General features: G+C 40.7%; 1 protein-coding gene across 4 annotated transcripts in view; it reads right to left on the bottom strand.

Annotated features, from left to right (window-relative positions):
* The window catches only part of KIFAP3 (kinesin associated protein 3), a 250,868-nt gene that overhangs the window by 186,963 nt on the left and 49,990 nt on the right, over positions 1–13,915 (bottom strand). For 2 of the 4 annotated variants that reach the window (XM_083156696.1, XM_083156699.1), the window contains exons 4-5: positions 8,040–8,101; positions 2,087–2,228 (exon numbers count right to left, since the gene is read on the bottom strand). In XM_083156696.1, the coding sequence (XP_083012822.1) occupies positions 2,087–2,228; positions 8,040–8,101 (204 nt within the window). Of the gene's footprint in view, positions 1–2,086; positions 2,229–7,996; positions 8,013–8,039; positions 8,102–13,915 lie in introns of those variants that run through there. The other 2 variants (XM_083156698.1, XM_083156700.1) reach the window with 2 other exon arrangements.

Genomic DNA, 13,915 nt, shown 5'->3' with positions numbered 1-13,915 from the left:
ATGTTGACTTTTTCACCTGTCTACATTCTATATGTCGGTATTTTGAACTTGTCGGGATTTTAAATGTCGGTATTTTGACCTTGTCGGTATTTTGACCATGTCGGGATTTTAAATGTCGGGATTTTGACCATGTCGGGATTTTGACTGTCTGTCAATTGCTGTCGGTATTTTGACCGTCGGGATTTTGACCGTCGGGATTTTGACTGCATCCCGATGATATATGAGGATCTGTGGACAAAGTATCCATTGACATGGATACTTATTGTGAAGAAATTTAGGGGCAATTAAGTAATGTCGAAGTCTATCAGTTATTGAAAAGTAACCCTACGGATAGCTTTTAAAAAGAAGCTGATTTAGTGTTGATGGAAGCATTTAAAAAGTAATTGATCAAAGAGTGCCATTATTGTATACATTACCAAAGGATCTGTTGCACCTATCCACACTTGATTCGTTGTTTAGTAATATTAGTAATTTCTAAATATTTAAATTTTTATATTCAACCGTGTGTCTAGGTGGGTGCAACATATCTGGGAGATCTGACTGAATTATTGCTGTTGTTGGAGGGGCTAGGTGATGTTTCATATAATACCTGGTTGGTGACTCTGGACATCACCAGCCTCTATACTAGCATACCACTTGAGGAAGGGCTACAGGCAATTAATGATATCATAAATGTCAAAACCATCATATGCTGGACCATACCCAGATTTTTTTCTTGAAGCTGTTAGAACTCATTTTAAAAAGAAACTACTTATTTTTTAATTATATGTAGTATTATCTACAAAAGACAGGAGTCTTAATGGGGTTGAATGTATCCCCGACAGTTATATGGCCCATATGGATAAAAGATTTTTCCTGACTAAAGTAACAAGGGATATGATTTTATTTTACAGATATTATATAGATGATGTAATATTACTTTGGAAGGGGAGTTATGATGACTTCCAAACGTTTATGAACAATACCACCCAAAGCTTACCATACTCTCAGTTTTTAATGATCAAGCGTATTACCAGTGATCCCGCAACTCTAAATTCCACATTGTAAGATATGACAGCTAAACTTAAGAACAGAGGATATACTGATAAAGTTATTGTCAGAGCAAAAGAGAAAGTGGACAGAATCCCACGATGCGACACTCTAAAACCCAAGGTACGGGAACCTGAGGATTCCAAAATAAAATGGGTACAAAGATTCAAAGTTGAATCTAAAACTGTGTGAGAGGTAAATAAAAACAACTGGGCCGTTATACAGATTTAATTTAAGAGTCTGAAACATACTAAGATAAGGCGCTGTTACCAAAGGGGTAAGAGCATTAAAGATTGGGTTGTCCACACAGATATAACGAGACAACTCATGAGCAGCAAAAAGAAAACAAGAAAAGTGACTGGCTACCATAAATGTACAAGCTGCACAAAATGCAGCCATTTGATAATGGGCAAAAACTTTTTTCATCCCTACACAGTGCATAAATACATTTAACTATAGCCTAACATGCGCAACCGCTTTTGTTGTATACCTGGATTAGTGCCCTTGTTGGCTCAATTATGTGGGCAAAACCATGTGATCTTTTCTGACATTGCATAGATCTGCAATCAGAGATGGCAAAACAGTGGATAAACCGATAGGGAAACATTTTGCTGAGGACAGACATAATTTGGCAAACTTCAGACCTATGATCATCGATAATATCCCTGACGATGGTCGGGGAGGAGATAGACATTTGAAGTTACTACAGTGTGACTCCAAATGGATTCACAGACTTGGAACCTTGAAGCAAAGAGCATTAAATGATCAGTTAAATTCAAATGTTTTCTTGAGATTCGGCTCAGCAATAGGAATGTATTGAAGCAATTATTCACTTATTCAAATGTGGGTGTTCCCCCCCAGCCTGCAAACGGAAGTTTATGTTAAACATCCATTCACAGCCCAAGCAAGAATACACGGTGTGTGATCGGCCGTACCGGCATTCGCAGGGCGGCATCTGGTGGACTTGCAAGGCTGCCTTGCGAATCAACCAGAATAACTCCCATAATTCCCAATATTATATGACACACTAGTAAAAAATAAAAAAAAAAACATTTACCATTTAGTAGCAATTCCTCTAAATTGTCTGGGTTCCTGGCGAGCTGAAGAATGAGGGCAGATCCTCGAACTTTATCTGCAATGTCTTCATACAGTAATTCAATGTATTCATCCATGTCATTAATATTAGCAATTTCATCAATCTGAAAAGATGAAGTGCATAGAGTATTAAGGGCGAGCAAGTGAATACTTCTCTACAAGTCACAAATTAAGAAGTTTGGGCCAGATGTATCAAGCTTGAAAAAGTGATAAAGTGGAGAGTGATAAACCACCAGCCAATCAGCTCCCATCTGTCATTTTTCAAACCCAGCCTGCAACATGGCAGGTAGGAGCTGAATGGCTGGCTGTGTATCACTCTCCATTGTTATCACTATTTGAAGCTTGATACATCTGGCCCTTTGTGTGTGTTTAATAATAGGCAGTAAGATCCATTGACTCCCTGCAACTCAGCACAAGGCATAACTTCCAAAAGTTGGGACAATCTTAAAACTTAAGCTCGGCAGGGTTTAGGTTGCTCATTTTACCTTGATTTTTGCTGTAAAAAAAAAAAATTATGCAGGTGCTCATACATGGTACAATTGATGGGTGCGATGAGATGCGCGCTCCTGCACATACTTTATGTACTAGACTGCATCTCATTGCATTGCAAAACTTATGCGATGCGATCTAGTCCAAACTGCATACAATTATTGCACCGTGTATGGGCAGCTTTACTGCTGTTCTCTCCAGCCGTCAGGTTTCTTGTGGCACCTGTCAGCTTAAGTCTACATGCAGGCACTTCCACAATCGCCACATCTATCAGATAATGTCAATTTGCTGCCCAGACAGTTGGTCTACCACCCTTCACTTTGCCACAGAGCCTTCTTTTTATGAATCTCTGTATTTCCCATGAATGGAATTGAGTTTCAATAAGCTCATATAAAACTTGGCTATGAAAAAAAACACTGGTGGACCATGTGGATCAATAACACATCCACAACACCAAGCCACTCATACACTGTAGTGGTTAGAACTTTCCTGCACCATTATATAAGCATACCAAACCACACAATATATCCATCTAGTTATCGATGCAAAATAAATGAAAAAATCCTTCATCTGTAGAAACAATTCCTAACTAATACCACAATGCAATATCTTGATTAAAGTGAAAATTAGAAAACACATGATTGTTGCAAATATGGTTTCATTCATGTCCTAAATTCATGGGGAAAAAAATCAGATATGAACAACATGTAAGAGAGTCTGATGGCCACAGAAAAAGCCAGGAGAAGCATCACATATACTGTACCAAGTAGTCAAAGAAAGAGTTGTTTAATTCTACTAACATTACAGTGGGAATCAAAAGTTTGGGCACCCCAGGCAAGAAAATTATCAGACAGAAAACTTGCAGGATTGTGAGAAAAGCAAGTCAAAATCCACGTTTGACTGCACGATCCCTCCAGGAAGATCTGGCAGACACTGGAGTTGTGGTACACTATTCCACTATAAAGAGATAATTGTACATATATGGTCTTCATGGAAGAGTCATCAGAAGAAAACCTCTTCTACATCCTCACCACAAAAATCAGCGTTTGAAGTTTGCAAATGAACATATAGATAAGCCTGATGCATTTTGGAATCAAGTTCTGTGGACCGATGAGGTTAAAATAGATCTTTTTGGCCAGAATGAGCAAACGTACCGTTTGGAGAAGGAAGGGCACAGAATTTAATGAAAAGAACCTCTGTTAAGCATGGGGGTGGATAAATCATGCTTTGGGTTCTATTGCAGCCAGTGGCTCAGGGAACATTTCACGAGTAGAAGGGAAAATGGATTCAATAAGATTCCAGCAAATTTTGGACGCTAACTTGATGACATCTGTGAAAAAGCTGAAGTTAAAGAGAGGCTGGCTTCTACAAATGAATAATGATCCTAAACACACCTCAAAATCCATGGTGAATTACATCAAGAGGCGTAAACTGAAGGTTTTGCCATGTCCTTCACAATCTCCTGACCTCAACATAATTGAAAATCTATGGATAGACCTTAAAAGAGCATTGCGTCACAGACAGCCCAGGAATCTCAAAGAACTGGAATACTTTTGTAAGGAAGAATGGGCGAAGATACATCAAACAAGAATTGAAAGACACTTGGCTGGCTACAAAATGTGTTGACAAGCTGTGATACTTGCCAAAGGGGGCAGTACAATGTATTAACTCTGCAGGGTGCCCAAACTTTTGCAGATGACATTTTTTGTTTTGTTATTTTGAAAGTGTAAATGATGGAAATAAAATCAAACTTTTTTTGACAAGTTATAAGAATGTCTAATCTGTAATTTGATGCCTTTTACCATCTTTCCTTGGCCTCCTTTTGCACATTAAAATGAAATTTAGCCTGGGGTGCCCAAACTTTCGATCCCCACTGTACATGGCTCGGGAGGACGGCTCTGACCTCCGTTAGCGATCAAATTCATGGCACTGCTCCCCCCTGTGATAGCCGCCAAAGCCCCCAGTACGAGCTGAGACTGACTTCTTCCATATGTGAAACTGCAGCCTGCGCTGTAACTGGCTGGCACTAGATTGCAGGAAAGAAGATGGGAAAAAGCCGCAGGAGCTAGTCCGGCAGAGAGGGAGTAGGGGTACTCTACTTTCCCTCCCTCATCTGCCCGCCCCATCTGCTTCCTGCCGCTTACCACCCACCTCATCGCCCCCTGCTGCCTGCCTAGAGGTTAGAAAAGTGAAAAAAATTGGGGCAGCATTTTTTATGGTTTATATGATTTTATTTGCATACCATACAGAGGTGCAGGGGGGAGGAGTGGGGCTGGGAGGAAATGGGGATGTAGAGGCACAGGGAGTAAGGAGAGGTACATGGGGGCAGGGGGACAGAGAGGTGCAGGGGGCAGAGGGACAGAGAGGGGCAGAGGGGAACAGGGCAACAGAGATGCAGGGGAGAACAGGGCAATGGAGAGGTGCTGTGGGAACAAAGAGATGCATGGGGGACGGAGAGGTGATGGATGATTGAGACGCGAAGGGAAGGATGGTGGGAGAGGTGCAGGGGGACAGGTAAGTGTAGGGGGAAATAGAGGTGGAGGGAAGTAGGCATTGAGAGGTGCAGGGAGGACTGGGGGATAGAGAAGTGCAGGGGGGACAGGAGGAAGTAGAAGTGCAGCGATGACGGATGGAGAGGTGGAGGGAGCAAAAGGTGAAAGGGACGGAGAAGTGCAGCATAGACAGCGAGTAAGAGAGGTGCAGGAGTCACAGGGGAACAGAGAGGTGTAGGGAAGGAGGGAGTCAGGGGGACAGAGAAGGGGGTAAGTGAGAGGTGCAGGGGTGACAGGGGGATGGGGAGAAGGAACTGGTTTGAAGAAAGAGAAGAATTTGCACGGTGGATGCACACCAGAAAGGATGGTTTATTTTGTTATTTAAAACTTAAAGTTTATTGTTTTATTTCTATAAAATATGTAGAGAGGAACCAGATATCTGCGTTCTTTGTAGTTTGTGGAACTACAGGTCTGGGTCCACTCAGCTTTTATGTGAAATTAATACGGGGTTAAAATTTAGACATACAGGTCACAGGGTTAAAAGTGTTCGCTGGACATGTTACTATGTTCTAATATTTTGATGTATAGAGAGTGTCTTCTGTTTTTGTTGTCGAGAGCAAGAGGTTGTGTCGATGTTAGATTGGCAACTCTTGTACCTTTACTCCCGGACACTTGAGTTTGGATAAGAAGCAGTTTATCATTGCTTAAATGAAGTGTTAGCTTTCTAATAGTATCAGATATATTGGATTTTGTTGTTCTCTTTTTTACCCTCTTTTTCCACAGTTATGTGGTTATGTGCAGTTCTATTGTCACCGTATATCTTTGAGTGCTTATTAGGATACTAATAAGCACTCAAAGATATACGGTGACAATAGAACTGCAGCCGAATAAAACACTGAATAAATGCATATGTAGAAAGGGTGGTGGAAATCAGCCCAGCCAAAGTGAAATTCAATCTGCAGATAATAAATAATTGCTATAAGCCATTTACAGGGGAATATAACCCATGTATGTCACACCAAAAAGAACACCAGACAGTGACAAATACTATGTAAAATAAGGCTTAAACAATCAAAAAAAAAAAAAAGGTGTTTAAATATATTCAGTGCAAATACAACTGCAGCCCAGAAAGTACCAATCACTTGGATAAAGTGTCAAAATAGGACACCAAGTGACATCACCACCACATAACTGTGGAAAAAAAGGGTAAAAAAGAGTGAACAACAAAATCCGATATATCTGATACTATTAGAAAACTAACACTTCATTTAAGCAATAATAAACTGCTTCTTATCCAAACCCAAGTGTCCGGGAGTAAAGATACAAGAGTTGCCAATCTAACATCGACACAACCTCCTCTTGCTCTCGACAACAAAAACAGAAGACACTCTCTATACAGCAAAATATTAGAACATAGTAACATGTCCAGCGAACACTTTTAACCCTAATAACACACTTTCCTACTTTAATAGTGCACAAGCACTTCACTTTATATGTGTGTGTGACCTGTATGTCTAAATTTTAACCCCTTATTAATTTCACATAAAAGCGGAGTGGACCCAGACCTGTAGTTCCACAAACTACAAAGAACGCAGATATCTGGTTCCTCTCTACATATTTTATAGAAATAAAACAATAAACGTTAAGTTTTAAATAACGAAATAAACCATCCTTTCTGGTGTGCATCCACCGTGCAAATTCTTCTCTTTCTTCAAACCAGTTCTAAACCAAATTGCCCGGATAGCACCCCCGCCACATTACTCTAATGAAATGGCGGCTATATCTTCCATGAAATAAAACCCTATATTTATCTAAAACCAAGGGTATATCCAATCTGTGTGCGGACCTCTAAAAAAAACCCTCCCCTCGAAAAGGATGGGCAGAAGGAACTAAGAGATGCAGGGGTGACAGGAACAGAGAGGAGGAGGGAATGAGAGATGCAGGGATGACATGGGGACCGAGAGGTGCAGTAAAGGAAGAATTGAGAGGTGCAGGGTTGACAGGGGGATGGAGAGGTGAAGGAAAGAGGGACTATATAAATTGATATCAAATTCCGTAAGGCTTCTGTAGTTATAGGTGCACCCTAGGTCATTGGCCATTCTATTTCATTTTTCATACACCACTTCTAAATTGCCACTTCGACCACTGTGTGTGTGTGTATACACACACACACATACATACGAGTGTATAATATATATTTATGTAATGCTTCCTCCTAATGCCATATACATAATGTCCCCCGTAGTGCATAAATGTACTGTCCCCCATAGTACCATATACGTAATGTCCCCCGCAGTGCCATATTAGTAATGTCCCCCATAGTGAATATACATAATGCCCCAGGTAATACTCACCACCTCTGCTTTTGCGGATCTCCTTCTGCGTGGGTAGCTCCACCCCCTCTGTCGCTGTTCGCTCTGCTCCCTCTGCTGCAGGTAAGTCTGTCCCCTTTTCAGCATACGCTGTCACAATCACGGGGGGTGGTGCGAGGAGCTTTCAGATGCTGGCGATGCTGCCTTTCAGACACTGACAGCAGCAACTGGACAGCAGCAGGAAGAATGCTGACCCTGGTGATGGGGGTGCCAGACATTAGGGTGTACCTGGGCACACCAGGCACACCCTGTGGGCATGCCTATGCAGATAACTGTCCCATTTTTTTATTTAGCTTAATATTAATCTGTATATCAAAAATGGCCCCCTTCCGTACTGGAGACATAAACTTCTTAATAATGGCCGCCGTTTCCCCTGTACTCTTTTTTTTTTTCTCCAAATATATTTATTGGGTTTTTTCAAATATTATAAATTATGTAAAAATACACAATGATGTATGAGAAAGCTCCTCATATATTTCCATTATGGGCATATATTTATATATGCCCATAATGTCTTACCTCCATTCCCTCAAAGGGTGGTTATATGCCCATAATGTCTTACCTCCATTCCCTCAAAGGGTGGTGGATCCTTTGGTTTATTGTTCTTCTTTTCTTTATTTTCTGCTATAGAACAAATGACAATAGAGTACTTTAAACGATATATTTTAAAAGTCAAATATGTAACAACCAAAACAATTATACAGTACATCAAAACTTGAAACTTTTAATATCTTAAAATACTATAGATTGTAAGCTTGCAAGCTGGTCCCACCTACCTCTATGTCGGTTTGTTTCTATGCAGTTTGTTTCATCACTGTTGTTTCCAATTGTAAAACACAACAGAATATTCTGCGCTATACAAATGTGTTCATAAGTTTACACACCCTAGTAGAATTTGTCATTTTCTGGCCATCTGTCAGAGAATATGAATAACTCACAAACTTTTCTTTCACTCATGGTCAGTGGTTGGGTGAAGCCATTTATTGTCAAACAACCGTGTTTACTCTTTTTAAATCATAATGACAACAGAAACTACCCAAATAACCCTGAACAAAAGTTTATATACCCTGGAGATTTTGGCCTGATAACATGCACACAAGTTGACACAAATGGCTACTAAAGGTAACCATCCTCACCTGTGATCTGTTTGCTTGTAATGTGTGTGTGTGTGTGTGTGTGTGTATAAAAGGTCAGTGAGTTTCTGGTCTCCTGAAAGACCCTTGCATCTCTCATCCAGTGCTGCACTGACGTGTCTGAATTCTGAGTCATGGGGAAAGCAAAAGAATTGTCAAAGGATCTGCGGGAAAAGGTAATTGAACTGTATAAAACAGGAAAGGGATATAAAAAGATATCCAAGCAATTGAGAATGTCAATCAGCAGTGTTCAAATTCTAATTAAGAAGTGGAAAATGAGGGATTCTGTAAAAACCAAATCACGTTCAGGTAGACCAACAATAATTTCGGCCACAACTGCCAGGAAAATTGTTTGGGATGCAAAGAAAAATCCACAAATAACTTTAGCTGAAATACAGGACTCTCTGAAAAAAAGTGGCGTGGTTGTTTCAAGATGCACAATAAGGAGGCATATGAAGAAAAATGGGCTGCATGGTCGATTCACCAGAAGAAAGCCTTTACTACGCAAATGCCAAAAAGCATCCTGCTTACAATACTCCAAACAGCACAGAGACAAGCCTCAAAACTTCTGGAACAAAGGAATTTGGAGTGATGAGACCAAAATTGAACTTTTTGTCCATAACCATAAATGTTACATTTGGAGAGAAGTCAACAAGGCCTATGATGAAAGGTAAACCATTCCTACTGTGAAACACGGAGGTGGATCGCTGATGTTTTGGGGATGTGTAAGCTACAAAGGCACTGGAAACTTGGTCAAACTTGATGGCAAGATGAATGCAGCATGTTATCAGAAAATACTGGAGGAAAATTTGCACTCATCAGCCCGGAAGCTGTGTATGGGAGGTACTTGGATGTTCCAACATGAAAATGATCCAAAACACAAGGCCAACTCGACCTGTGATTGGCTACATCAGAATAAAGTAAAGGTTCTGTGGTGGCCATCTCCGTCTCCTGACCTCAATATCATTGAGCCACTCTGGGGAGATCTCAAACGTGCAGTTCATGCAAGACAGCCCAAGAATTTACAGGAACTGGAGGCTTTTTGCAAAGAAGAAAGGGCAGATTTAGCATCTGAGAAAAAAAGAAGAGTCTCATCCACAACTACACGGTATTAAGAACTGGGGTATGTAAACTTTTGATCAGGGCCATTTGGGTAGTTTTTGTTGTCATTATGATTTAAAAAGAGTAAACACAGTTGTTTTACAATAAATGGCTTCACCTAACCATGAGTGAAAGAAAAGTTTGTGAGTTATTATTCATATTCTCTGACAAATGGCCAGAAAAATCATAAATTCTGCTAGGGTATGTAAACTTATTAGCACAACTGCATAAGAAACTGTAAATAACTGTAAATAATAATAATAAACTATGGGGGGAATTCAATAAGCTGCAGTAAATTAACATGGTTAAATGAGTCTCCTGCAAGATAATTCAATTGTTGGCAATAGCTGGCATTATTGGGGATTTCTTTCACTTGCCCAGAGACATGAAAAACAAAACCTGCGATAAGGGACTTTGTGGCCATTATTGCAAAGATGCAGGAATCTGGGATGAAAACAGAAAAATTTAACATGCAAAAAAAGGTGCATCAATTGACTCCCCTCCACCGAAAAAAAAAAAATGAAGCATAAAAAAATAAATAAAAACATAATGGTAAAATCTGAAAACCCCCTAGGAATGATTACAACACCCAATAGCAAACTGAAGAAAATCCTTCTACTAGTTGACTGATATAGCTTAGTGCTCATTCTAGTACCCTGCACCTTATCAGTGAGGAGGACATATTTTAAGTTTGAAGGGCAAGAATGTATCCATGATGTATTGCTACTACATATGTTCTCATTCATTAGGTACGAAGTGCTAGAATGAACACTATAATTATTCACTTTGTTACTTTTAGCCAGGATCACTGTAGAAGAGTATTCTGAAGGCCACAACGTGTGATGTATTGGTAGATATATTTTCTCATACCTCAAAGTGTACAGTAAAAAGAATATAGGCAACTATATGGCATCTAGTGGAAATGGTATACGGAAGTTAGGTCAACATGCATTGGGTTGACCACTGAAGGTTGATATAAGCAAAGATTGACACATGGGAAGGTCGACATGTCATTGGGTCAATACAAGCATTAAGTCAACATGGGCAAAAATTTCAACATTCGGGCATAAAAAGTGAAAAACCCCATGTAGACCTTTTGACTGTCGACCTTGCCCATGTCAACATAATGCTTGTGTTGACCTAATGACATGTCGACCTAAGTCCATGTACAGCAAACATATCAGCTGAGAGACCCGTCACCGTGAAGTAGTCTGCAGAAAGGTTTATATACAAATTACAAAGGTATAAAACCTATCATTTGTAATATTGTACTGCAATGCATAACCTATTTTAGTAACATCAGTAAACCTACAGAAAATAAAATTCACATCTAGAGGATCAAGTACAGTTGAATGTATCTGTATCCCAGCAGGCAATTATGCACATATGTTCAGTTGGACACATCTCACAATGCATCCAGCTTTACATCAGTAGCATTTGCAGACATAAAAGCAACTCTACATGAACCTCAAAGTGTACAGTAAAAAGAATATAGGCGGGGGCGTGGCTTAGCCGGCACTGAAAGCGGGCGCGGGGAGTGCGAGCTCCGTGAACATCCTGCATACATATCCTGCCCTGGGTCCCGCCGATAGTATACACATACCCCCGTTGTCTACAGTGACACTTCTGTGTCTCCTGCGCTGCCCGCGGCTCTCCTGGACGGCTTGTGGAGCCCTGGATCGGTGGGGACTGCTGCACCTTGTACCTCTGCTCCGGCGGCCCTGGCTGACTGCGGAGGTCTTAAATGTGAGATCCCGGTGTCCGACTGTGCTGCTGCCACGGGCCGGGTGACTGGGTGGGTGGGTGGCTAGGGTGCCCGGAGACTCTCTGGAGATTAGCAGGAGTGAGTGGGAGTTGTCTCCCTTGAGACGTGCCGCTCGGGCCACACGGAGGGGCAGCGCCATCTTGCCTGCCTGTCCCCATGGCTGCAGTGCTTATATAGCTCTGATACTGTGCTGGGCTCGGCAGGTACCTTTGCCATACACCTGCTGGAACCAATAATGTGGGCTAAAACTTCAGTGCTGTGGTAACTTTTGATACATAAAAAACACAAAATAAAGAGAGCGCACTGTGTTGATCTTTTGTTATTAGATTTTTTACTTGATTGTTATTTTTAATATAATAGGTACACCTTAAAATACACAATTATGCATACATGCACATACACAATAAAAAATTAATTAAACACTTTCAAATAGATAATGCATTCCGACTAGCACCAAAAAATGGCCCAAGTTCATGATATGTGCACACTTAATATATAACTCCCAACTGTATTTTAAGGTGTACCTATTATATTAAAAATAACAATCAAGTAAAAAAATCAAATAACAAAAGATCAACACAGTGCGCTCTCTTTATTTTGTGTTTTTTGTTTACCAGCAAGGCTCGGTAGTCTTTTGTTGGGAGCAGCACATAAGCTGTGGATTTAAGTTTTTATTTAATTTTTTACTAATAATTTACATACATAAGCAAAACTGCGCCTGATTTTCCCATCTGGGCAACCCCTACTTTTGATACATGCTGGACTATTCTTGTGCCGCAACTCAGAGTGATTAAGTGAGGAATATTGTCACCATATCCTTTGCATGGATATCTAGTTACACTATCCCATTGAACCCTCTTTCTGCCGTTGACTTTCTATATACATCTGGTGACGTGCTAGCCGTCGCCCTTCCACGTGTGTGTGGTTGCTTTACAACCGAGGTCTTATTGAATTTGAGACTATAATATTTCTGCCCACTGAACGTTACACCGAATTATGGAACTCTCCACTCAAAAAATTATTTAGGCAATTCAAGCCTCAACTACTAGGCTCTTAAGCAAGTTTGATGATGTTAACTATGGTGGCCCGTCTCCTGTCTATTCTCCTGATGGTGCGGTGCAGGCTGCAGAAGAAGTGGAGGGCAGCCTGCCTATATACACTGCATATGTGAATTCTACTGTTTTTGTGTCAGCCCCGGATACATATACCTCTAAGGCCCTGTCTGCTGCAAAACCTGCCTGGGTCACTTTAATGCAGCCCACACACGCGCCGATGCCGGCGGTGCGATGCTGTACGATGGGGTGCGCGCTCCCGCAGCACCTCATCGTACAGTACAAAAAGTATGTGCAGCACATACTTTTTGTACTAGCTTTTTCTAGCACAGCATCGCATCGCATGCACATCGTATGCACAAGGCATACGATGCGATGCTGTGTGTGCTAGTTAAGCCCACAACGCACGCTGGAATCGGTGCGTGTGTGGGCTGCATAAGTCTTTGGGAAACTATGTTCATATGTCCTAAACTCTGTTTGGATTGTCCCCGAGATGCTGAGGACGAACACACATTCACTTCTATACCAGTCCAAGATGCATATAGCCATGTGGCTTTGTCAGTTGTAATAATTGCCTTGGATGCTTTGTGTGCCCTGAATGCTGCTCTGACTATCCAAGTGAGGCTGAGGTCGAACACTGCACTGCTACTTTCTCTATATTATATGGACTTGAGGACTGGCTGGATTGACGACTTATACTGTATTGCTTTATGAGATATTACTTTCACCGTTAATACTCATGCTCCTATAGCAATACTAATTTTTCTCTTTATTAATACCGTTGTTTGTGAATATACATATCCTGTTTATGCACCTGCCTTGGGCACTTTTAGTGTATACTATTTCTTATATAAACATATTTCCATCATATCTAATTTTTATTTAGATAAGGCAATAAAACATAAGCTGAACCATTAAACTCTGAACATATCTGAACATGAGCTCACGGCCTTTTTTAATCAACACCCGGTACATCATTTCTGTTGTTTTTTTCAAATGGAATAATAAAGTTGTTGACAGTTTTTTATTTCAAATGTGCCCAGACAGATATCCTTGGCAGAGTGCAAAACTCAGGACAGGAAGTGCCATACACCAGAAGTGACATCACCACCACTTCCAGCCAAATGAGTGGTGTTGTTCAGGGAGAATAATACAAAAGAGAAATGACCTGTGCCAAAGGAAGTAAGGAAGGATAGGGACAGCTAGTCAGGTACCTGCCTCCACATTAGCAGAGCAACTATACTTATGATTAACAGACCCCTGAATGGCTCCTACGGGCTTCCCAATGACAAAAAAACTGTCCCAAAAGAGCTTAAACATAAAATTATTTCAATTTTTCTTTGCACTTGATTGACACAGTACTGCATTATTCTTTCGGTACTTGTTT

Source organism: Crinia signifera, chromosome 8 (assembly GCF_055691185.1).
Source record: "Crinia signifera chromosome 8, ASM5569118v1, whole genome shotgun sequence".
In the NCBI taxonomy this organism is placed as follows: domain Eukaryota; kingdom Metazoa; phylum Chordata; class Amphibia; order Anura; family Myobatrachidae; genus Crinia; species Crinia signifera.
This window is presented reverse-complemented; position numbering and strand designations above follow the sequence as displayed.